The 27,802-nt window shown below is 39.5% G+C and overlaps 1 protein-coding gene across 2 annotated transcripts in view; it reads right to left on the bottom strand.

Annotated features, from left to right (window-relative positions):
• TAF5 (TBP-associated factor 5) overlaps positions 1-27,802 on the bottom strand; it is a 68,297-nt gene that overhangs the window by 13,666 nt on the left and 26,829 nt on the right. For both annotated transcript variants that reach the window (XM_090008528.1, XM_090008529.1), the window contains exons 10-12: positions 751-861; positions 595-664; positions 434-473 (exon numbers count right to left, since the gene is read on the bottom strand). In XM_090008528.1, the coding sequence (XP_089864654.1) occupies positions 434-473; positions 595-664; positions 751-861 (221 nt within the window). The remainder of the gene's footprint in view (positions 1-433; positions 474-594; positions 665-750; positions 862-27,802) is intronic.

The following is a 27,802-nucleotide window of genomic DNA, read 5'->3' on the forward strand; positions in this document are numbered from 1 at the left end:
ATTCCCATTCCCATGTAAAGGAAAGGCTTTACATGGGAATGGGCACTGATTTCTAAAAAGTATTGCCAGATCAGCCCATGTGAAAGTTTTCAATGTGAAAGCTTTCATAGAAGGCAGGTATGAATGGATTTACATATAAAAAGTGGTTGGTGGTGGGGAAAACTGAGGTCCACTTGTGCCAGCATGACACTTTCCCACCATGATGATTTGATGTTTGTTTCATTCATGGAGGGAAAGGATTACATCAGGTTGCCAACTCAGTATTCTCCCATGTAAGTTGCATGAAACAAACGAGGCCTAAATCAAACAAAAAAGCACATGGTATGGCATGAAGATAACTAGAAACCAGCTAAAAACAAATCCAATCCACAAAGCATGAATGAGCATAACTTCTATATTTTTTATCAACAATTGAAGAATGCAAAACACTTACTTGAGTTTACTTGCTGACCTAGTTTTGACATATCCCATACCTATAAAAAAATAATAATAAAGAAAACAAAAACATTAAGAAAAGAAAAAAGTAGAGTAATAAAGAAAACAAAAATACTAAGAAAAGAACAAGTGGAGATGTCATATATTATGTTAAGATACCTTCAAAGATGAATCAGAGAACCCGCCAGCTACTAGTGATCCGTCAGTGGAAATCGAAGAACAATTTAAGCTGCATAGAAATTATAAACAGCTACAGTTCAGCCATCAACAAATAAACATTTGAAACAAAAAAACTACTAGTTGACAAGAAAATACCTATTATGAGTGTTTAGAAATGTATAAAAACTGACTGATGGTAGTGCTGAGCTTCCTAACAGAGTACGGTTTCTTAGGTCCTCAAGGAATGTTTGTTCCACTTCTGTTGACCTACATGCATGATAATTTGTTAGGGTCATACCCTGATTGCTCAAATAACACCATAATGTTAAAAGCTAAGATGTTAGAAACAGATTTGCAAAAAACACAAACACAAAGTTGAATGAAGAAAATAATAATGTCAGAATAACTGCTTAAAACAGTTGGATTCTGCAAGTATCTTAGAGTACCCAAGTGATTGATGTCAAACTCTTGGTTAAGAATTCAATTCTTGAATCCCTTCTATATCATCTTCTGTGACAACAGTATCATCAATGTAGACAAATTAAAAAAGATAATATCATCAACATAGACAATTAAAATCACTATCCTGCAACTTTACAATATATCCTCAGTTGCACACCAAGCTTATAAGGGTGCTATTTGTCATTAAAAATATGTTCTTGGGGAATGTGGATCATTTCAATCAATTAATAAAAAGATACATATTTTGCCCTTTCATAACTTGAGTAAAAAACTTAGTGGTGGAGACAATATAGACCTCATCATATAGATCACTATGAAGAAAAAATTTGTTGGCATCTAATTGGTGAATACTCCAAGGGAAAAGATATAAACACAAGACCTGAGTTTAATTTTTGCTACAGGAGCAGAAGCGTCATTGACAATCGCATTCGCTTGACTATAACCTTTGGCCACATAGTAAAGTTATGTACTTGCCACAAATCCCTCTGGTTTATATTTCATAGTGTAAATCCATTTACTTCCAACTTTTTTCCCCTTAGGTAAAGTGGTTAATTCCCAAGCACAATGCTTCTCAAGAGCCATTGTTTTATTAATGATGGCTTCTTCTCACTTTGGAGTTGCTAATGCTTCAGTAATAGGCTTGGGAGTTTGAATCAAAGATGAGGTAGAAATGAAGGAATGACACAATTTAGAGAGAGAGTGCTAAGAAACAAAAATGAGAAAGAGGATAGCAAGTGCAAAGTCCCTTGCATTCATGAAGAGCTATACGCAAGGCCAAGTTACAAGATCAACTACCAGTCATGAAAGCTTCTTCCAAGATTTGAATAGCGGAAGAGGATGGTGGAGCATACTTAATGGAAGTGGAGGTAGGAGAAACAAGAGATGCAATTCCAAGTGCTCGCATTTCTCCTTGTCCTTACATCATACGAGTCATTTCTTCCCTCAACCTTGGACTCAAGAATGATAAAACACCATAAAAACTTAAATCACTGACACAACAAAAGGATCAGAATTCCGCCTTACTAAGATCATGCAATTGGTTAAGGTTAAATGGATGTGTTAAAATATGCACTTTATGGCTTTTGGTCCAATTTATCATCAATGATTCACACACCCAAACTATCTGACAGAGATATGATACTTCTAATAAAGTACCCATCTGAATGAATTTGATGCAACCAACTACGAGGGACAGTCCACAAGTGCGCTCCAAGTGTCTAATTTGAATGCGGAAGTGATTAGGCGCATAGATACGGGTTTAGGACACTAGGGAATTAAACCAACTAATTTAACTTGATGCGATTAGGGAATCTAACCTAGGCGCTTACTTGATTAGGATCATATATATATATATATATATATATATATATATATATATATATATATATATATATATATATATATATATATATATATATATATATATATATATATATATATATATTGGATACGATTTCAACCTACAGCATACACTCCAAATATATATTCTTCCAACTCCTACCAAACTTCTCAAATTTAAAATAAAAATTGTTTGCACTTCAAAATCAGTCACCAAATATTACAATTTCAACAAACAACAATTAGCGATGCTGCAACTGTAATGAAATGGTGGTCTTCCACAAATGCACGAATAACTCACAAACAAGTGTATTGGAGACACTACAAGCATGGCCCTTGAAAGGGTATAAAAGGAAGAACACTTGAAAAATAAATAATACTTTATTCATGCACAAAATGCTTAAGAAGCATTGTTACTTACATTGAAGGGGTTCACCCCTATATATACAAAAAAGTGGAAGAGAGAGGGAGCTCTCCAAAAGAGACGTTGGACTCTTAGACTAGAGTCCAACAACTATTGCACAGTCAAGTTCCAACAAGAACTTGTCTGGATCAAATATCTAGTTCCTATTGAACTAGATGCTAAAAAACAAATAAAAGAAAATAGAAAAAAATAATAAAAGGAAAAATATAATAATAATATTAAATAATATATATGTATTATATGTATAGTTTACATTTTAACACTCCCCTTCGAACTTATGGTACAATGAGCGAAGGTGTCTAAGAGGAAGTGAAATCTAGGAGCAGCGAGAGGCTCAGTGAAGAAGTCTGCTAATTGATATTCTGATGTAACATATGGCAGATCAATGGTTCCATGTAAGTATTCCTCTCTAACATAGTGACAATCCATCTCAATGTGTTTAGTGCGCTCATGGAATGTTTGGTTGCTTGCAATGTAGATCGCACTTTTGTTGCCACATCACATCTTTGAACCTTGAGTTGCTTCAGCTCCCATATCTACTAGCAATCGTCAGAGCCAAACAACCTCTATAGTGGTGGTCGTCATAACTCTGTATTCAGCTTCGTTGGAGGAAAGAGAGACCTTTTGTTGCTTCTTGCACCTCCAGGAAATTAAGGTTTCACCTAGGAACACACAAAAACCAGTAGTTGAGTGCATATTATTGGGATCACCTCCCCAGTCGGCGTCAGTATATGCAATTAAATTTAATGAAGATGAAGAAGACAAGAAGAGTCCTCGTAAAAGAGAAGATTTTAAGTATCTAATAATACGCAAAACTGCTCCCATATGCACAGAGATGGGAGCATGCTGAAACTGACTGGTTGTAAGAACCGCATAAGCTATATCTGACCTAGTAATGGAAAGATAAGAAAGAGCTTCAATAAGTTGTCTGTAAGGAGTAGGATCATAAAGAACTTCTCCATCATCAATTTTCATTTTAACATTGACAACTTCTAGAGTGTCCACTTTCTTATTATTTGTAATTCCAGACCTGAAAACAATATCAAGAGTAGATTTAGATTGAGATATCAAATACACCTGAGGAGAATAAGCGACTTCAATGCCTAAAAAATATCTTAATAAACCTAAGTCAGTCATTTCAAAGTGAATTTTAAGAAGAGAATTGATATTTGCAACTCCCTGTTTGTCGTCTCCGGTGATGATCATATCATTTATATAAAGAAGAAGAATAATGATGCATGCATCAGATTTCTTAACAAACAAAATAGTGTCAGTTAAACAAGATTGAAAACCAATATCAAGCATAACATGACTAAATCGGTCATACCAGGCTTTTGGAGTCTGTTTAAGACCATAAAGAGCTTTTTCTAGACGAAGAGTTTTACCCTTAGGGATACTAATACCAGGCGGGGCTTCCATGTATACTTCTTCAATGAGATTCTCATTCAAGAAAGCATTTTTGACATCCAATTGAAAGATAGGTCATTTTCTAATGGAAGCCATGGTTATTAAAGTTCTAACAGTGGTCATACGGTCCACAGGAGCAAATGTTTCTTCATAATCGATGTCATACTCTTCGGCATATCCTTTTGCCACTAAACGGGCCTTATACCTTTCCAGGGTCCCATCACTTTTGGTTTGAACTTTGTATACCCACCTACAACCTATAGGTTTCTTACCTGGAGGGACATCTTGGATCGTCTAGATGTTGGCCTTTTCTAATGCATTCAATTCTATTTTCATGGCTTCTATCAATTCTATATGATTTTTGGCTTGAGAATAAGATGAAGGTTCTGTTAAAATACATGTAATCAATATATATATATATATATATATATATCCATCATACCTGATAGGGCATGCATATGGAAAGATGGAACTTAAATGAAAGATAACAGAAGAAATCATGCATATGCATTTTTCTGTTATGCATTAGATCATGCATGTTTGAATCATTCTTGATATCATGACGCGATTTGGTGGTAGCATATGAATTACTTCTTGAAATCATGCTGCAAGGTTTGGCTATTTAGTTTCTGATATATGGTATTGTTTTACTGTTCTTGACTGGTGAGCATATGTAATTGTTGGTAGGTATGGATAATTGAATGCTGCAAAATTTTATATCTACACTCACTCAAATCATTGCATGAAATCGTATCCATGTTCTTTATCTCACCTGGTTTATTTAGAAGTAGTTGTGCTCAGAATTTCGGTTCTGACAGCCTACTTTGTTGGTTTTTCACAGAATATGGTGAACATTGAAGTTGGACATGCATCTGAGGATGGATGAGAGTCATACTTGAGCCTGACGGCTTCAGCAGGGGACAGAGTGGCTCTTTCTTTTGTCTTAATTCTTCTTGCTTCTTTCCAGTTGTCGCTTTATTTTCAGTTGAATAAAATCTTGTCTTTTAAATTTTCTCTTACTCATAAATAAATGAATTGGTTTGGTTCTTATGGATGATGGTTGCAACTTCGTTTGTGGTGGTTGAGCTATCCAATGTAAATTGGAACTGTGAGGACCCCAGATCTCTGGGAAGGTTTCCGCAACTCTTAGAAAAAAAAATATTCCGCATTTTTAAAGGATATGGATTGGGGTCGTTACATATTGAGAGAAATCGAGAGAGGAACAAAGATTTGCATATGGTTTTTATTAATTTGGAGAAGGCATACGATAGAGTACCTAGGAACGTTCTCTGGTGGACAATGATGAAGAAAGGTGTTTCTCTCAAGTACATTAGTATAATTAAAGATATGTATGAAGGAGTAATAACCAATGTCCGCACTTGTGGAGGGGTGACAACCAATTTTCCTATAACGGTTGGGTTACATTAAGGATCTGTTTTAAGCCCTTTCCTATTTGCTATAGTGATGGATGAACTTACGAGATCAATTCAAGAAAATGTGACGTGGTGTATGTTGTTTACTGATGATATTGTTTTGATTGATGAGTCTAGAGCTGAGGTTAATGCTAAGTTAGAATTATGGAGACAGACATTGGAAGCAAGAGGTTTTAAGTTGAGTAAGAGTAAGACATAATATATGGAATGTCGGTTTAGTAAGCAACGAAGTAGTGATGGGAGTGTAGTGAAGCTTGGTGAGCAAGAAATACCGGTAGATGACTGTTTCAAATATTTGGGATCTATCATTCAAAAGTATGGAGAAATTGATGGAGATGTAAATCATAGGATAAAGGTTGGGTGGATGAAATGGAAAAGTGCAACTGGAGTGTTGTGCGATCGTAGAATGCCATTGCGGTTGAAGGGAAAGTTTTATAGGACGACAATTAGGCCCGCTTTACTATATGGTACGGAATGTTGGGCTGCCAAGAGACATCGAATGTTGGGCTGCCAAGAGACATCATATTCAAAAAATGAGTGTAGCTGAGATGCGTATGCTTAGATGGATGTGTGGAAATACAATAAAAGATAAGATTCGAAACGAGGAGATACATAAGAAGTGATGCAGCCGCGTGGAGGAGGAGTAAAGACAATGGCCACCGTGAATCGGTGGCTGAACTCTTTATTGAACTCAACAAATGTTTCAATGAACAATGAGAAAATGCAATAAGCAATAAAGAATGTAAAGGAAAACAGTAGGCAGAAAGAAAACAGGAATAAACTGAAAGAAGGTAAAGACGGCTGGAGCTTCAATCTTCTCTGCCTTCATGCAACCCTAGGCAGGGCCTTTTAAAGGCTGATTACTGGACCGGGTCGTGGGTCCCGATCTGGATCCGACCCACGATCCGGGTCAGTCTCTCTTTGCAGCTGGTTCTGGGGCGTGCGAGCTCCACCACGCCTGACATAGGTGCGCAGGGGTACCTCCCTGCATCGTGGCTCCGTCCCTGCAAGTGAGTCATATGCGCGGAGTCCTTCATCTGCCCTTTGTGGCGGATCGGGTGGTACGATGGACCCAATCGGGTCCTGCCCTGCATCATTCTCCCCTGGTTGGGAAGAAGTCGGCTCTGTCGACTTGTTGTTGCCACAGTAAGCATATAGATCAGCCACGTTGAAAATAGGGGAAATATGCCAATCATCGGGCAGCTCAAGGAGGTAAGCATTCGAACCCAATCGCTGAAGGATCCTAAAAGGGTCATACTTCTTAGGACTTAATTTGCTATAGGTGCCTACAGGAAAACGCTCTGGACGCAGATACACTCAGACAAGTTGACCGACCTCGAAATGGACATCACGACGACCCTGATCTACGAAAGCTTTGTAGGTCTCATAGCTTTCAACAAGTTTGGCCCGGACTTGTCTGTGAACGTCACGCATATACTCAACGACATCAAAGGCATCCGGAGCTGGAGCTGAGATATCTGACACAGGGGCTAGGTCAACGACATGGGTGGGAGACCGACCATACACTACTTGGAACGAAGATTTACCAGTAGAACGGTTAATGGAGTTGTTATAGGCGAACTCGGCTTGGGGCAATACGAGATCCCAAGTTTTGACATTTTCGCCCACTAGGCTCCGTAACAAATTTCCTAAGGTGCGGTTCACAACTTCGGTTTGGCCATCAGTCTGGGGATGATACGCACTACTGAACTGAAGCTTAGTTTTCAACAGGGCCCATAACGATTTCCAAAAGTGGCTCATAAAACGCGTGTCGCGATCGAAAGTGATTGTGTGAGGTAGACCGTGGAAACGGGCAACATCCTTGAAATAATATGAGGCGACTAAGGAGGCATCGGTGGTGCGCTTGCACGGAACAAAGATAGCCATTTTGGAGAACCGGTCAACAACTACTAAAATTGAATCAAAACGACGTGGTGTGCGGGGAAGGCCCACGATAAAATCCATGGATACATGCTCCCACGGCCGTTCAGGAATGGGTAACGGGGTGTACAGACCACTATTCTGACGATGACCCTTGGACACTTGACACACATGACAGCCTTGGATAAACTTGACAACATCTTTGCGCATTTTGGGCCAAAAGTATCGTTCATCTAAGAGAGCGAACGTCTTATCATTCCCGAAATGCCCTGCTAATCCGCCTTCATGTAATTCAAAAATCAACTGAACTCTAAGGGAGAAATTGGGCACACATAATTGGTTACCACGGAAGAGGTAACCATTATGAATACAAAAACGGGGGTCGAGGTTGCGATCTGAAGAGGTGCACCCTTCCCAGACTTTGTGAAAATCAGGGTCCGTAGGGTATAACTCTTTGCATTGCTCAAAACCAATGACCTGCACCGACATAGTCATCAGAAGTCTGTTCTTCCTACTAAGAGCGTCAGCCACCTTGTTCAGGGTACCCGATTGATGCCGAAGCGAAAAGGTGTACTCTTGCAAGAAGCTGACCCACTTGGCATGACGAGCACTCAACTTCTTCTGACTGTTCAGATACTTCAATGCCTCATGGTCCGTGTACAAGACAAATTCCTTATAAATGAGATAATGTCTCCAATAACGAAGGGCTTGTACAACGGCATAAAACTCAACATCGTAAGTGGAGTATTGGCACCTGGCCTGAGTCAGCTTCTCGCTAAAGAAGGCAACGGGCCTACGATTCTGACTCAAGACGGCGCCAATCCCCACTTTAGAGGCATCACATTCAACCTTAAAGACTGCACTAAAATCTGGGAGGGCTAAAACAGGAGCACTGGTCATTTTGTCCTTGATGATCGTAAAGGCTTTGCTAGCCGCTGGTGTCCAATGAAAACTAGTACCTTTTAGGCACTCCGTGATGGGGGCCATAAGGGTACTAAAATTTCTCACGAAACGTCGGTAAAAAGTGGCTAACCCGTGGAAACTACTGATCTCTCCTATAGTCTTTGGGGTAGGCCAATCAACAATCGCGCGGACTTTTGCAGGGTCGGCCTTGACGCCATCAGATGACACAATAAACCCTAAGAACACGACACTGGACGTCATAAACTCACACTTCTTGGCATTGGCATACAATTTTTCCTTTCTCAAAATATCTAAGACTTGACGCAGGTGACAAAAACGCTCGGACAATGAGGAACTATAGATCAAAATGTCGTCAAAGTAGACAACAACAAACTTCCCAATACACGGATGCAAGACCTGGGTCATCATGTTCATAAAGGTACTTGGGGCATTAGATAACCCAAACGGCATGACTAACCATTCGTACAATCCATTACGCGTCTTGAATGTTGTTTTCCACTCGTCCCCTTCGCGTATACGAATCTGGTGATACCCACTTTTTAGGTCTATTTTAGAGAAAATGGAGGCACCAGATAACATATCAAACATATCGTCCAAACGAGGAATGGGAAAACGGTATTTGACTGTGATGCGATTGATCGCACGACTATCAACACACATGCGCATGGACCCATCTTTCTTAGGAGTAAGTAAGGCGGGAACGGCACAAGGACTAACACTCTCGCGGATGAAACCCTTTTGCAGCAATTGCTGAACCTGTCTTAATAACTCAGTATGCTCAGTGGGGTTCATGCGATATGCGGGAAGGTTGGGTAGACTCGACCCTGGCACAAAGTCAATGGCATGTTGAACTACCCTTGCCGAAGGTAATCCATCAGGTAGTTCATCTGGCATAATCTCGCGGAACTCCTCTAGAAGAGGGGCAACGTCCGCGGGAATGGACACGGACGAACTCATCACTGACTTTGCCACTAGGGCATAACAATAGCCATCTTCCTGACAGTGGTCTAGAAAGAGCTGGTACGAGAGTCCTGCGATTCGGGGAACTCACTCAGGTTTGTCTACAGTGGGGAAACCAGTCTCTTTGATAGGTAGAAGGACTATTCTATGGCCATTAAAGACAAAGGAGTAGGTGTTCTTGCGGCCATCGTGAGTTGTCTGACGATCGAACTGCCAGGGACGTCCCAAGAGAATGTGACACGCGTGCATAGGGGCTACATCACACCACACCTCATCGTGGTAGTGTTCCCCCATGGAAAACCGGACTAGACATCGCTGAGTGATGGGAACCTCATTTCCTTTCTTGAACCAGGCCATCTTGTAGGGTTGGGATAACTTTTCGGTGTTAAGTTTCAAGGTAGACACCACACTCTCAGACACCATGTTCTCACAAGCTCCGGTATCAATGATGACATCACATGCGTGCCCCTCACAGTTGCACCGGGTCCTAAAAATGTTATTCCTTAGCCATTTCGATGGGGCCGATTCTCGGGGTGTGGTCAACACATGACGGATGGACAACAAACTTTCGACGTTGCCGTCGAACTCTATAACTCCCCTCTCATCCTCGACCTCAACTAATGAATTGTCATCACTATCACTCTCACTTGCGGACTCGACAATTCCTTCAACCAGATGGGTGTTCTTGCTCACGGTCGGACACTTTGACGCGACATGTCCTAACTCTTGATACCTAAAACAACGAAGGGTCGACTCACTAGGTTTGGCTTTGGACCGGGTGTGGAAAGCTGGGCCTGACTGGTCAGGTTTGCTAAGGTCTGTTCTAGGTTTTGAATCACTAGGGGAGCTTGCTCCCCTGGTTGGGAAACTCGGCTTGGGTCGGCTGGTGGGCTCATTACGGGCCATCCGATATTCCTGCCTCCGCTTCAGCTTGTCCTCGATGTTCATGGCATAACTGCTGGCTTGATCTAATGTCTCCACTATGACACAACTAAAATCATCAGAGATAGCAGAGCGGAGACCCGAAATGTACCTCGTGACCTGCTGACGAGCTGTTTCCTCGATCTGCAAACGCAGGGAAAGACGATGGAACTCCGCGGTGTACTCTGCTATAGTTCGGGAACCTTGGCGCAGGGTCAGGTATTCCTTGTAGGCTCGCTCGGCGTGATCCAAAGGCACAAACTTTGACTGCATCAGTCTTTGCATTTCCTCCCATGAATGTACGCGCTCTAATCCCTGCCGCTCCCTTGATCGTTGTAGCTCCACCCACCATGTCTGTGCTAGGCCTCTCAATCGCGTAGAAGCTAACGAGACACGACGATGTTCAGCAACTGTGTGATAATCGAAGAAGAACTGCACTGCATAAGACCAGTCGAAAAACTGCTCCGCGTCGAATAGCCCCGCAAACTCTGGAAGATCCAGTTTCACGCCATAAGTGGAGGAGTGGTCTGGTGCTCTTTGTTGTCGCGGCTCCACCATTTCGGCAGGATGCTCGTTCCAGAAAAGGTCGTCGTCCCATGCTGCTTCATTGGCCGTAAGGCGGTGTTGCTCGCCTGGATGCTGGTGCTGTCGAACTCCCCCGACGGGGGGCCGGCGGTCAGGGCGCGCCGGTTCTTGCTGACATTGCCTCGGTCTGGGTTGCCCGTGGACGGGCACTATCTGCGGCCGGTATTGTGGTACTGGAATGACGGGAAGTCCAAGGGGGGGTTGAGGGTTCGGGTGAGGTTCAGGTTCCTGGCGGGTAGAGTTGGTGTAATATAGGTGTGGGTTAGGACTATGGTGTTGGATCGGATGTTGTGTTGGGTCCTGGGTCAGGGTTGGGTAAACAGGTGGATTTGGGTTTGGGTATGGGTATGGTGCCTGGTGGTTATAGGGATGGGTTGAATCGCCCGATGGGATATGGATCGGGCCCGCTCCTACACTACTCGTCGGACCCAGATATGAGTGGGTTGGATCGAGGTTCGAGTTGTGGGGATAAGAAGCTTGGTTTGAACTCGATCCCCGATCCATAGAATTATGGGTCTGGTTTTGACCCGGCTCAAATCCAAACTGGAGCTCCGTCCGGGTCCGATATGGGTTAGGGTCGGTCTGGGGTATGTGTTGAGGGTCGGAACTAATGGGTTGGTTCTGGCTCGGGGCTGCCCGCGAACCGGAACCAACTAGGTAGGCTGGGTAAGGGGTGTCTAGACCCAAACCCGTTCCCTGAGACCCAATGGTTGGTGCCAGCAAAACAGGCCTGGGTCCCGTTGCATTACAAACTGGATTGGGTCCTCTTGGATCTGGCCCAATCAACAAAGGTTCGCCAACTCCAGCTCGCAGGGATGCGGCTACGGAGCCTCCCCATGTGGGATCGGGGAAGAAATGCACGTCTCTCCCAAGCTGGGCTGATAGGACCGGGCCAGCAGCAGGGTCCAGCGTGACGTTGGGCCCCTGCCGACTCAGCTCACTCTGCGACACAGCCCGAGCGAGGCCCTGCCACGATCCCGGGCCCGCAGGTGGACCCAGCGCAACACTGGGGCCCTGCAGGCTCGGGCTGACCCTCAGCGCACTTGCTGTTGCGCCTGGCCACGCACCCTGGCCTGCAGGTGGACCCAGCATACCGCTGGGGCCCTGCAGGCTCGGGTCCACCTATGAAACAGGCGCAGTCACCCGTTGTCGGGAGTGGGGTGCTCTTACCAGGGCATCGTGGTTCGCCGGGATCCCCTGGTGCTGTCGAGAGATGCCGGACCATACATGGATGCTGGAACTGTTGGGTAGGCCGGACCGTTCATGGGTGCTGAAACAGGCGCAGTCACTCGTTGTAGGGGTATCGACTGGGATGATTCAGCCCCTTGGATGTTCAGATTTGCAGACACGCCATCAGCGAAGTCTGCGTCTGGTACTGCGCACGGCCCCTTGCGCGACTCGAGTGCTGTCAAACGATTATCCATCCCATCCAGCCTTTTCGATAGGCCTGCAACATCCCGGGTCACGCGCAACACATTCTCCTGTATTTTCGTCAACACCTCCATGACACGCAGCATGGGATCTTCGCTGCTCGCCTCCTCACGCACTTCGCCTTGTACCGGATCGGTTCCCTCCTCAAGAGCCATACCGCTGATAAAGGTGGAACGCCCGACGCTCTGATACCACTTTGATGCAGCCACGTGGAGGAGTAAAGACAATGGCCACCGTGAATCGGTGGCTGAACTCTTTATTAAACTCAACAAATGTTTCAATGAACAATGAGAAAATGCAATAAGCAATAAAGAATGTAAAGGAAAACAGTAGGCAGAAAGAAAACAGGAATAAACTGAAAGAAGGTAAAGACGGCTGGAGCTTCAATCTTCTCTGCCTTCACGCAACCCTAGGCAGGGCCTTTTAAAGGCTGATTACTGGACCGGGTCGTGGGTCCCGATCTGGATCCGACCCACGATCCGGGTCAGTCTCTCTTTGCAGCTGGTTCTGGGGCGTGCGAGCTCCACCACGCCTGACGTAGGTGCGCAGGGGTACCTCCCTGCGTCGTAGCTCCGTCCCTGCAAGTGAGTCATATGCGCGGAGTCCTTCATCTGCCCTTTGTGGCGGATCGGGTGGTACGATGGACCCAATCGGGTCCTGCCCTGCATCAAGAAGGTAGGCGTTGCATCCATTGAAAATAAGATGAGAGAGAGTCGTTTATAGTGGTTTGGACATATTCGGCGAAGGCCTAATGATGCTCTTGTTAGAAGGATGGAGAAATGGGAAAATATATTAGTTAAAAGAGGTCGAGGTAGGCCTAAGAAGACTTGGATGGAGATGATAGGAAAGGATATGAATGCTTTGAACCTCACCGAGGACATGGCATTGGATAAAAATAATTGGAGGAGAAGGATTCATGTGGAAGACCCAGAATGATTTTCTTTTTTGGTTTATATCGCCGACCCCAATTGTTTTGGGATGAAGGTGTAGTTGTTGTTGTTGTATATTCATTCAATTTTAGTCAGAAGATGGGATAAGAGCAACACTCATTTGCATTGCATGATACGTTCTCTCAATCCCAAATATTATGCAAAGAAGTAGCAGGAAGGTGGTGTTGGTCGTGTCCCTCCAAATTTAGACTTAGACCTATCAAGGTATAGAAATATGTGTATGGCAAGACTTTATCGAGAATCACATATTCTAAACCAAGTCACATAAGAGTTTAAAAAAAATTCATCTTCGAGATTATATGGACAGGCATTAATAGCGAGAGAGGAGAAGAATATAGATCCTATCACATGGTGGTCAACCTTTGGATCAGAAACACCTCTTCTCCAATGTTTTGCATTGAGATTGTTATCACAGTCTGCTAGTTCAGACTGTTGTCAAAGAAATTGGAGCACATATTCTCAAATCCACCAACAAGCATGCAGAGGATTTAGTATATGTTTATTCTAATCTTTGACTACTTTCGCGAACCAATGATGAATACAAGTATTAATTGCTCTCTTAGTTGTTTGACTATTTTTTAGTTTCTTCATTTAAATATACTTGTATTTAACATTTTTAAATTGGGTTTGTGATGAAGACAATGATCATCCAAATTTTGAGATGTAAACCCAGAAGAGTGTGACTTAGAGGAAGAGCATGATTTCAACATTACAAATATGGACTTATCTCCACCTAGTCTTCCTTGTTTGATTGATTTCTATAATATATTTAGGTTGATTTAATTGTGGTGTTAGTTTTTATGATAAAGAATAGAATTGTAGATTGTTAATTTGATTTATTAAATTGATTTGATGATATTATGATAATTTTTTTATTTCATTAATGTTACTATTAATTGTTAATATATATATATATATAACCCGCACCTATGTGACATAGGTAAATAACAAAAAAATTGAGATGTGTGTGATCAAAATTCTCAAAAAAATCTAAATATGAAATGACGGTTTTGCCCCTAAACCCCATTTGGACCCAAATTGGGTATTTTTTGGCTTGGGGTCGCGAGCATGGCAATCCGGATTGGGTCCCGCTCCTCGCGTACATCCGGATTGGTCCAGATGCCCTGCATCAGATTTTGTTCAGATGTTGGTGAAGGTGTGGATGGTGGAACATGGTCAGAATCATATCCAACATGATTTTGATTTTATACATTTATTTTGGCTCAACTGAAAGGAAAGAAAAAAGACCAAAGCTTCACTGGTCAAGAGATCTATGGAACTCACATATTTTAATGCTCAATTTTTAGGTCAAACATATGACAACCATGTTAAAAATAAAACAATTTGAACTGCAGGTCAAGCCCATATGGGCAGCATGATCTGTGAGTGATGCACCCATCACAAATCTTCCCTTTCATGGAGGAAGGGACCCCTCTTTCTGGTACAAACGATATGAGACTAATTAGTATCCAGAACAAAGGAAAGACAAAACATTATTTAATGTTTAAAATTTTAACATACAATATTATATCTGATAGGTTTACTAATTTACCATTACTATGAAATAGCTTATAACCATGATTAATTTTCAACCAGCAAACTCAATACCATCATAGTATCATACTAGGGGGGCATATGGGTCAGCTCATTCTTGACCTAATATGATCCTGGATCTAGATCTAATTCAAAATTTACAATGAGGTTCTACATCTGATTAAGATACGAGAGCCTGTGGTATTGAATTTGTTCAAAACAGGTAAAATCTATCGATTTCAACAGAAAAGGGGTCCATTTTTATAGAGAAATAGCACAGAGAAACATAATTTTGCATGAGATAGGTGGTATCTCCAAAGTCCAAACCATCTTAATGCATAAATATTCCAGTGCATGCCTGTGATTAATGGAATAAATTTGAAGCCACAGGGATCCAAAGCCCAACTCCACAGTCAAACATGAAATTTGAAGATTCATTGACCCTGTACAGATAAATGTCACAATGTCCAAATTATTACTTATAAAGAATTTCTTAGAAACAATCTAAGTTGTGATCAGGATACAGGAAATGAATAGTTCTCTGTTTTCATTTGTTAGAACTGCTTCAGTCCAGTGCAATCCTTAAGCTATTTCATTCTGCTTATCATGTCCATCAACTATGAAGATGAAAAAGCTTTTCAGATCTAATATTATGATGAAGAACCCACAAGCTATTCAAGAGTTCACCATACTAGGGTTTTCAATAAGAGAAACACAAAAGAGAGGAGAATGAAAAAACTCTTTATTCATCCTTGGAACTGAAAAGAATATAACAATAAAAGGGGTCATCGACCCTTTCAACCTAAAACAGCAGTTCCTAAATGTCCTTAAGCCTAAGATAATATTAAAAAAGAACAAAATATAATATTACCCCTATAACTAATAGCTATGTCACATTGACACGGCAACCAGGTAGCCGTGCCCATGTCAACACAGCCTGACACTGGTACTGGTACCGGACGCAGCATGGGTACGTGCTAGTCCGGATCGGGTTGGGTCCAACCTTGACCCAACCCAATTTTATTTTTTGTTTGACCTCAGTGAAAGGCAGGGGGTAAAAAGAAAGAGGAGGAAGAAGAAAAAGAAAGAGGAAGAAGAAAATGAAAAAGGAAGATAGGAAGAGATAAAAAAACAAGAGAAGGAAGAAGAGTACATAAGAGAAAGAGGAGAGGGAAGAAGAAGACGAAAGAGGAGAAGGAAGAAGAAGACGAGAGAAAGAGAGAGAGAGCATACCGGATTCTCCTCTTCTTTGAATATGCAAGAGAGAGAGAGAGAGAGAGATTTTGTGCCCTATGTTTTTATTAAAAAGAGAATTTCATTCCCCCTCCCCTTATTTTTAAAAATTACAGTTACTCCCTCCCTTACAAACTTTTTCTTTAATTTCTGATAATATTACCCTTATAACAAACAGCTACGTCACATAGACACGGCAACCAGGTAGCTGTGCCCGTGTCAACACGGCCTGACATGGGTACTGGTACAAGACCCAGCACGGGAAAGTGCTGGTCCAGATCGGGTCGGGTCCAACCTTGACCCAACACAATTTTATTTTTTGTTTGATCTCGGTGAAAGGCAGGGAGAGAAGAAGAAAAAAGAGGAAGAAGAAAAAGAAAATGGAGAAGGAAGAAGAAGTTGGAGAAGGAAGAAGAGGATGGAAGAGGAGGAGAAGGAATAAGAAGATGAAAGAGGAAGAGGAGAGGAGGAGAAGGAAGAAGAAGAGAGAAAGAGAGCATCCAAATTTTTTTCTCAATTGGATCATAACATTCAGAGCCCTTTTGACCATAGAAAAACTAAAAAGCAATATTTTACCCCTTGTGATGAGAGTTTATCTCTATGTCTACCAGGCAAAACACAAAACAGGTGCACCCAAAGACCATCATCTCATAATTTGGAACAATGTCATATAGTTTTTTGAAAGGAGATATACCTTTAAAAGTCTTTAATGGCATACGATCAATTTGATAGATTGCCACATTTGCCCAATATTCTCTAGGTAGACTTCTATCAAAGAGAAATGCTCTAATAGTCTCCAAGATATTCTTGTTCTTCCTCTCAACCACACCATTTTCTTCGGAAGTATAATGTCAAAGTTTTCTGGTACTCGATTCATTTTTCTTGCAAAAGACTCTCAAATATGCCACTAGTATATTCTCCTCCAGAGCCGGTACGAAAAATTTTAATTTTGACTGAAAACTGAGTTTCAATCATCACATATAATTTCTTGAAAATCTAAAAAAGTTTATTTTTATTTCTCATGAAATAAATTCATCTAAACCTTATACAATCATCTATAAAAGTGACAAAATATGACAAACCATCCTTAGACAAGACAGGTGATCAACCCCAAACATCTGAATGTACAAGTTCAAATGGACTCTTAGACTCTACATTACTAATCTCAAATGGCAAGGCATGTCCCTTTGCCAACCTACAACTCTTATACTCCTATATATGACTAGAAACTACTTACTTTGACTCTATCAAACTTCCCTAAGAGGCTATGAATTGCAACTTAGAGCTGGAGACCCAATCTCTGATGCCATAAAACAGACTCATCTAAACCAGCCGCTCTCAGACCACCTCCATATCTCTTTTGTTCGCCCATGTCCAACCAGTCCAAGTAATATAGATGCCTTTTCTCTAGCCAAATCAAATATTCCTCCTTGACAGTTGATCATGCACAACACAATCAACAAGAGAGAAGATAACATAGCAATTGAGTTTTGTTATTTGGCCCACAGAAATAAGATTCATAGCTAAAGAAGGAATATGATACATTTGTGAGATATTGAGTCAGGAAATGAATTAGATGAGATAATACCAACTTTTGAAATAGACCTAAAATTCTATTTGCAGTGCGAAAGACATCGTTGCAGGGATGACAATTGGTTAAGAACTTAAGATAGACTCATGAGTTATTATATGACAAGATGCTCCTAAGTCTAAAACCATCCATGAGGACCATCTGAGACAGTACCAGAGGAAAAGGTGAAATCAGAGGAAGAGGGGGCAGTGGGACTGCGTAAGGAGCTGTAGTTGATGAATTTTTTCAAATACCTGAAGCTGAGAATTACTCACATGCTCAGTTGGGCTTACCACATAAGACTAGGAACTAATGCTACTAACATTAGACTGAATGCTCCTGGATTTAGAGCTCTCTTCCTCAGCAGAGGTTGCAGCTACTTCACCTTTCTTCTTTCTCAACACTAGATATGAACTCTTCATGTGCCCAAGGGCCTTACAGTAATGGCACTGGATGAAACTCATGTACCCACAACCTCCACTAGGTCAAAATCCTCCTCTACCTCCCCCTCTGCCGCCAAGTTGGTGAGTTACTGCAAGCACATTCTCCCCAAAAGGCTGGCCACTAAGAGACTTTAGTTTAGCCTTTTTTTGCTAACAGTTCTCCCATTGTCTGTACTAGAGTAGGTAGAAAAGAACAATGAAGAATATAATTGAACACACTATCAAATTCAGGGTGGAGCGTCATGAGAAAATGCATCACTTGTTTCTGTTCTCTTGCTTCTACATCATGATCCTTGGATTCAACACACAGCACATTTGTTAATCTTGGTGATAACTGATAGAAATCATGGGTTCCTTTCTTCATCCACAAGCAACAGCACAGCAAGGGGAGAGAGAACATGGCTGCAGCAAAAATCCCTAATAAGAGTATTCAGTTTTTCTTCTCTGATTAAATATGTTAAAATATGTGTACTACACATATTTGTTGAAATATAATCCTTAATTGTACATATATATATTTATATATATATATAAAGATACGTATACATACATATATATATATATATATGTATACATATCTCTATTTATATATATATATAAATATATATATTTTATCTTCCTAAAATACCCTCAAGGGTATTCTTGTAATTTATCATTTTACGCACATTCCAATTGGAATATGCATTGTAATTTTTCCTTTAAATTTCTGTTTTTTATTTTTCGTATTCGTACCACATTGGGGGCCTCCCAATAGAGACGTTGGGAGCCCCCAACGGTCACAAACGTCTCCATTGGGGGCTCTCCAACGTCTCCATTGGAAGCCCCCAAGGTGGTCCCTTTTGTGCTTATAAATAGGGGCTTGCCCCCTTTGTATTACTCACTCCTTGTAGGAGCTTATGCTCCATTGTATAGGGTTTTTACCCTCTTCTTCCTTTTTCCTCAATAATATTCAACTTATGACTTTAAGTCATATTTACCCCTTTTATGGGTTTATGTACTAGCACATGATGTGCTTGTGTTGTTCCATTGAGTGGGTATATTCGCACTTCGTGTGCATGTGTATGGGTTCATTATTGAACTCAATGTATTCAAAGTCACTTTCTAACATGGTATCAGAGATCGGTTGAGATCGAGTTGCTCTTTGGTGCATCGGGAAGCGTGGTATTCAAGAAATTTTTAAAGAAAAATGGTGAAGTATTCATTTCTCTCTCTTTTCTTTCTTAAAGTTATTCGGTATGCATTCTATTTCTTTAAGTATTGTATGAAGAATTTAATATGTTCTTTTTTTATGTGTACTCTTTGTCATTATGTCTTTTTATAAAAATTTGAGTTACTTGATACTCTATTGAATCTTTTTCGTATACATACTTTTTCGTATGTTTTTCTTTGAAAAATTTTAAATGATAACTTGTTTGGCGAAAAATTAGATGTATGATTGCTCAAAACTTGCTTTAATGAGTCGGTAAAAATTTACGACCATTGGAGCTTTGAATTTATATTTTAAACCTAACTTTGTTTATAAGAATACCTTTTATATGAATGGTAAGTCTTTAAAGAAAGGTATGTTAAGATTAAAATGTTTGTGAGGTGTAGTTTTTTTGAAAAATGCTTGACATATATGAAAAAATCCTTAATAAGTTTTGATTCACTTTCCTAATGTATCCTTTTTATATGAGCAACATTTAATTAAGAAGGTTTTTTTCCGATTGAATTAAGTTTTAAAATGGTCTTATGGAATATGGTGATTTTCTTTGCATCTTTATACTCTTAAAAGATTTTTCAATTTGATTTAAAGAGCTTGTCTCATTATAAAATTTATGGTCTTCACAAATGTTTGTTGCGTACTTATTGCATTAGAAGTTGGTAATAATCTATTAAGTCATGTTTTTTTATAAAACTTAAGAGTTTTGAATTTTTCCTCGATAAATGTTTAATTTTATAGATTTATGCCATAGTACAATCTTACTTTATCATAAGGTTTTTTAATAAATCTATTATTCTTCTTTGTTGGGATTTCTCCCACTTCTGTGGAGTTTCCCCCTTCTTTGGGAATTTTGTGTGTTTTTTGAGCTCTCTTTAAGGAGCCTTTCGGTCCTTATAATCTTCTTGTGAGTATATACTCTTTTATGAAGATTTCATGGTTGTTGTGAGAAGATTGGTTGTGAGCATCATTTTTTAAGTTACAATAGTGGATTTCATAAGATTTTCAAACTTCACCATCTTTATGAATGCTTATATTGGCCTAAGTTTGTTATTTGCTCATTCAAGATTATTGTCATTTAAAAATCTTGCATTGCATAAAAGTGTATCTATTATCATTTGGTGTGCATTTAATTGCACTTTATATCTATCATAGTTGAGGCTTGTTTTTGACTTTTTGATTATTCCAAATCGGTTCTTACGCATGATGTTGCTTAATATTTCATAAATTGTGTTAGTTGCATAATAAGTCTTTTTTGTATAAATGATTTCTTTTGAAGATTAAGCATAATTCGAATTTATGCAAAATTGTTGTTATAAAGCATATTATTGTGATTGATTATATTGGACCTTTGATTCAATTTTTAATCGGTCCTCTTTTCTTTGAAAAATTATTCCTAAAGTGTTTATTGCCTTTTTGTGGCATTTATATGTGTCCATCACATGTTATTTAATGCATCATTTGTTTGGCCTTATTATTGTTTTATTAGAGATGTTTGTTGAGGTGAGTTATGGGCACCTCGTGTTATATCATTCTAGATTGTCCACTTGTCATATTGTAGATAGTTGTTTAGGTGAGTTATGGGCACCTTGGGACTCTAAAATGATTTGTTATATGATCTCTAATTATGAGTGTGTCACTCATTTTTTTCTCTTTTGGACATTGATCTAATGGATGCTCTCATTTATATGTAAATGTGATGGATATATGGTGTTTAAAACCTTAAATGTTTTAAGGTATATTAAAATCAAGGTTTTGGGGATTATTGCCCAACCTTTTATTGTTTATGAATCATATGAGTGCATTTGCACATTTATGTTTTGTGTTTTTGTGCACAAGTGTTCTTGGTGTGTGTATATTCACACATTTATTCTAAAATGATATTGTTATGGGTATTCTTTTTGAAGAATATTGTTTCAAGGTTTTATTTATATATTTGTCATTACAAGTTTTATTGCCTCAAAAGTCTTCTCCTTTTATGCCCCTTATCTAAGTGTCATCATATGTAGACAAGAATTTTATTACACTTTCGTGTGTTGGTAGCTCTTTGTTGGCTTTTGCTCTCTTGGTCTAGTAGCTGAACACATTTGTCTTGAGTGTTATTTTATGTAGACAAGGCACGTTGATTCACACCATGGTGTGTGATTTTAGTCCATGTTGGTGTTTGTGTCCTTGTTCTAGTCGCTGAGATGTATGCCCATGGTTGGCTTATTTCACTCATTTCAAGTGTCATCTTATGTAGACAAAAGATGTATTGTGTTTTAGCCCATGGTTGGTTTGTTACTCTTGTTCTACTAGCTGAACATACTTGGTTTTGAGTGTATTTTTACGTAGACAAGAGATGCTTTTGGTCCATGTTGGCGTGTATTCTCTTGTTCTTGTCGTAGATGCACTCATTTCAAGTATTATTATATGTAGACAAGAGATTCTTTTGCATACCTTTGTGTGTGTCTTTGGCATTATATTTATATTCTTGATCTAGTAGCTTATACACTTGATTTATGGGTTTTGGAGGACTAACGAGGTAGTTGTTTGTAATGGATGAACTATTGTTGAAATTTGCAAAATTTCATTCATGACTTGTGTTTTAAGATATTCAAGTGAATAATATTTTTGATATGCATATTTTAAAATCAAGTTGATTTTTTTGGCATTTAATCTATATATTAAGTGCTTATGGTTTTTTGGCCACTTTTGTATGCAAAATGTGTTTTTTGTCAATTGAGTGAGATTTTCCTAAATGGGTAAGATTCTCTACTCAAATATGCTTGGAGACTTCGTTTCTCTTGTTTGGCACTTCATTACATGTTCGAAGCATGTTCATTAATGATTCCTTTAAGTATTAATTCATTTCATGATAATATATGCATATGCTCTTTATGGCTTTTTAGGATCTCATTCAATAAAGCATATGTAACTTATGTCTCTTCGTAGGCTTACTGTGATGTCCCTTAGGGGACCATTGTGTTATTCCCCATTATGGGGTTGTGTTTGTCCAATGTTGGACCTTATGAATGCATTATGCATTCTTGCAATTCGTTTTCGGTCACTGTTTAACATGATATTTGATTTTTGAAACTTTGGTTTTCTAAATTTTCTTTTCATGCTAAAGTAATTATCCTATTATGCATACATTTTTGCACCTTGTTAGGAATGTTCCATTTGAGTAAAGTGCAAAGATATTTTTTACTTGTTCTTTGTTGTTATTCCACAGGATCTTGGAGATAGGACAAAGAGAAGTACCTGGATGGTTCGGGAAATGTGTTCACCATTTGAAGACTATTGGAGGAAGGCATTTTCAAGTTTCAATTGCATCCTTGCCGAAGCCTCTTGGAGTCTTGCCCTTTTTTCAATCTTTTCATTTCCCCGCAAAGATTGAGAGGGGGTGTTAAAATATGTGTACTCCTACACATATTTGTTGAAATATAATCCTTAATTGTACATATATATATTTATATATATATAAAGATACGTATACATATATATGTATATATATGTATACGTATCTCTATTTATATATATATATATAAATATATTTTATCTTCCTAAAATACCCTCAAGGGTATTCTTGTAATTTGTCATTTTACGCATATTCCAATTGGAATATGCATTGTAATTTTTCCTTTAAATTTCTGTTTTTTATTTTTCGTATTCGTACCACATTGGGGGCCTCCCAATAGAGATGTTGGGATGTGACCGTTGGGGGCTCTCCAACGTCTCCCTTCGGAGCCCCCAAGGTGGTCCCTTTTGTGCTTATAAATAGGGGCTTGCCCCCTTTGTATTACTCACTCCTTGTAGGAGCTTATGCTCCATTGTATAGGGTTTTTACCCTCTTCTTCCTTTTTCCTCAATAATATTCAACTTATGACTTTAAGTCATATTTACCCCTTTTATGGGTTTATGTATTAGCACATGATGTGCTTGTGTTGTTCCATTGAGTGGGTATATTCGCACTTCGTGTAAATGTGTATGGGTTCATTATTGAACTCAATGTATTCAAAGTCACTTTCTAACATAAATACACACAGATACAATAGCTAGGGTACGAAAATACCCATTATATGATATGATAAAATTACAACATGCCATTAATGAAACATTAATGAGCATGTGTTTAAATGAAAGGAATTGGGTCTAGATCCTGAGATCCAGACCCTATACTGAATGACATTATCTTTTCACCCTCCCTCAAGTTGTACATGGTTTTGGACCATGAACAACTTGCCTTTTAACATCCAAAATTTGTCCTTGATAAGTCCTTTTGTAAACAAGTCAGCAACTTGATCAACAGTCCGCACGTATTCTGGTTCAATTTCCTTCTCTTCGACCTTTTGTCTTACAAAATGTTGATCAATTTCAATATGTTTGGCACGACTATGGTAGATAGGATTGAATGACATGTTGATAGCACTTTGATTGTTACACAAGAGAATTCTTTTAGAAATCGATTCTCCTACTTTTGTCAACAGGTGTCTAATCCATGTTACTTCAGCTGTAGCAGCTGCCATTGATCTATATTCAGCTTCTGTGCTCGACCTGGCTATGACTTTTTGTTTTCTACTGCTCCAGGAGACAAGATTTAGCCCAATGAAAACACAGTATCCTGAGACAGACCTACGTTCATCTGGATCTTCTGCCCAATCTGCATCTGTGTAAGTAAAGAGTTCATGCATGTGATGACCAAGCATACTCTTTCTGTACAGAAGACCATCTCCAATAGTACCCTTCAAATATCGAAGAATGTGTTTAACGGCTTCCATATGCCCAATATGTGGTTCATGCATGAACTGAGATACCTGATTGACAGAATAGACAATGTCAGGCCGAGTGAAGGTAAGATATTGAAGCATTCCTACTATCCTGCGATATCGTGTAGGATCCTCATACAAATCTCCATCTTAGCAACTGAGTTTCTAATGAAGTACACTGGGTGTGCTTAGGGGATTGCAATCTGTCATACCTGCCTGGATAAGAACATCAATGGTATACTTATGCTGAGTAAGCATCATGCCTTCAGGAGTCATGTCAACTTCTACTCCAAGAAAGTATCGCAGTTTACCAAGATCCTTCATCTTGAATCTATGGTTCAAAAGTTCTTTAACCTGTTCAATATGTTCATTAGAGTTACCTGTAATGATAATTTCATCAACATATATCAATAACAGGGTAACTATATCTTTGCATTTGAATATGAAAAGAGAATGGTCAAGAAGAGACCGCCTAAACCCATATTTTTCTACTTTAAGAGAGAAACTGTCAAACCAAGATCGAGATGCCTGCTTCAGACCATATATAGCTCTCTTTAACAAGCACACGTATTCTTTAGAGTTCCCTTCTGCATACCCAGTGGGTTGCTCCATGTATACTTCTTCCTTCAGAGTTCCACGTAGAAACGCATTTTTCACATTCAGTTGGCTGAGAGTCCACTAGTGCTCAATAGCTAATGATAGTACGATGCGAATAGTTCCCATTTTCACAACTGGACTAAAGGTCTCATCATAGTCTTGTCCTTGCTCCTGTGTGAATCCTTTGGCAACCAGCCTTGCCTTGTATCGCTCGATAGTACCATCTGGCTTATACTTTATCTTATACACCCACTTTGACCCAACCACATTTCAATTGTATGGTCTAGGAACAATATCCCAAGTGCCACACTCATGAAGAGCCTTCATTTCGTCGTTCATAGCTTCAATCCATCTCTTAGAATTTATTGCTTGATAAAATGTTGTGGGTTGATCTTCCTTGCCCAAAAAGGTTAAGAAAAGTTGAAAATCCATCGTGAAGTTCTCATAACTAACCCACCTATCAATAGGATGTCGAGGTCGGGTAGACCTTCTGTGAGCAGTTGATTGAGTGGAAACAGAAGGAGAACTATGCTCCTGATTAAGGCTGAGAGGTATCTCCTTCTCACGTCGAGAGTAAACAATGCCTTTATACCTTTCGGGGGCCAATAGTGATTCAGACATTACACTTTCTTGAGTCCTTTGCGCAGAAGTAGATATGTTTCCCTCGTCTCTTTGATTACATTTAGAAGAACATACATTATCAATGCTAGAAAAGAGATCTGAGTTCAACCAAGGGTGATAAACTTCAATTTCAGGAGTGCTAGCATTATGACCAAAATTTGATTCGTCAAACACAACATTTCTGAATATTTTGATATGCTTGCTCACGGGATCATAGCATCTATAGCCTTTGTAATCATTAGCATACCCCACAAATCTGCACTTTAAGGCCTTATACTGCAACTTGTGCCGCATTGAACTGTCAACATGAACATAACATACACACCCGAATACACGCAAATCATGATAATTTGGATGCACACCATGCAAAGAGAAATTGGGTGATTTGTTTTCTAAGATGTTCATAGGCAATCGATTTATGACATAGATCGATGTGTGAAAAGCCTCCGCCCAGAAGGTAACTGGAAGGTTACTATCATGCATCATGTTCATTGCACTCTCAACAATATGGCGATGCTTCCGTTCAGCAATCTCATTCTGTTGAGGTGTATGAGGGCAAGACACCTGTCTACTTATTCCATTTGTTTGGAGGAAATTAATAAAGTCATTTGAAAAGAATTCACCCCTCCATCACATTGGAAACAAATAATATTCTTAGAGAATTGGTTTTGAACAAAAGAATGAAAATTCTGAAATAACTTGAAGGTTTCAGATTTACTTTTCATAAAGAAGATCCATATATATCGAGAATAGTTGTCAACAAATATGAGATAATATCTAGTGCTAGACATGGAAGGAACTGGAGCCGGACCCCAAACATCAGAACATATAATTTCAAATGGTCTTGAAGCTCTTTTATTAATGGAATGAAAAGGAAGAACATGACTCTTACACTGAAAACAACTAGAACATTTTTTATTATCGATACTTAAGTCTAGACTTGACTTGGGAATAAGACTACTTGAAACAAGCTTATCAATAAAGCGACTACTACAATGACCCAGACGACCATGCCAAAGATTTGACTCAATACATTCAGAAAGATTAAAGACACTCTCAGGAAAAACTGAAGATGATGATGTGAGCTTCAAGATGAAATCAACAGGTTGAACACGACAGGAAGGATTCTCCTGGAACACGTACATATTTCCTTGATGTTTTCCTTCAGCGAACGTTTCCCTCGTTTGAAGGTCCTTAACACAAACAGAAAAAAAGAGTAAACTGAACTGAAGCATTAATGTCATCTACAAGTTTAGAGACAGAGACAATATTTTTCTTGATATTAGTAGCATGAATGACATTTGAAAGAGCAAGAGAAGAGTTGGACATGAAAATTACAGAATTTCCAATGTGCGAAATATGGTGGTGAGACCCACCTCCAGTGACTATACTATTTCTACCAACATAAGGAACAAGATTTAGGAGCTTACCAGCATCATCAGTGACATGAGTGGCTGCACCCGAATCAACATACCAAGTACCTTGATTATTTTGTTTGATATTCAATTCAGCCAAGGCAGATAATAGCAACTCTTTGACTTCTCCACTATTCTCCAATGTATTTGTTCCCTTTCTTGTCTCCAATTGCTTTCCTTTATTTTGTGGGTTAAACCAGCAATTTGCTTTTATGTGCCCCTTTTTGTTGCAGAGAAAGCAGGTAGGTATTGTCTTTTGCCTTTGCCCATTGGGAGGAATATTGGGTGTAGGTAGTATTCCACGACTACCTTGTCCATTTCTTTCTTGACCCCCTTTGTCTCGAAAATCATACCTACCACGTCCTCGCCCATAGGCAACTCTTGTGGCAAGAACATTGTGTACTCCAATATGAGCATGAATATCTTCAGAAAATCCTTTCAACGTCATCTCATACTGTAAAAGCTTGGCACGAAGATCTTCAAATGTAGGTAAATCTGACAAACACAATAAGGAAGTAACCATCATATGATAGTCCGATCCCAGCCCACTCAAAGTTTGTGGGACCATATCTTTGTCACTAACAGGGCATCCCACAATGGCCAATTGATCTGTAATAGTCTTCATTTTGTTCAAATACTCCATAATAGTCATGGAGTCCTTCCTTACCATTTGAAACACTTTCTTTAAAAATAATACTCTGGCCTGAGAAACTTGAGAATATGTTTGAACCAGTCGATGTCATAATTGCATTGTTGAGCAGTCATCTGGAATTGTCACAAGCACTTCATGTGACAATGTAGAAGTGATATAGGCAACCAACGCCTGATCTCGCTTCATCCAGGATACATACTCAAGATTTCTAACATAGGTAATAGAAAGATCTCTCTCACCATTCTTTTCTTCTTGTGGTATCAATTCTAGAGGAACAGGAACAGAGCCATCTAGATGTCCAGAAAAGTTCTGACTTCTTATGAATGGTATGATTTGTCGCTTCCAAGTTAGAAAATTGGAATTGTTCAGTTTCTCAGACATGAGTTGGCTGAGAAAGTTTGAGGAATGACCAGACTGAGAATGAGGGAATGAGTCCATATTCTTTTGAAGCAAAAAACAAGAGAGAATAAGAAATAAGG

The sequence above is a fragment of the Nuphar pumila genome, chromosome 6 (genome assembly GCF_984573655.1).
Source record: "Nuphar pumila chromosome 6, dmNupPumi1.hap1.1, whole genome shotgun sequence".
NCBI classification, from domain to species: Eukaryota; Viridiplantae; Streptophyta; class Magnoliopsida; order Nymphaeales; family Nymphaeaceae; genus Nuphar; species Nuphar pumila.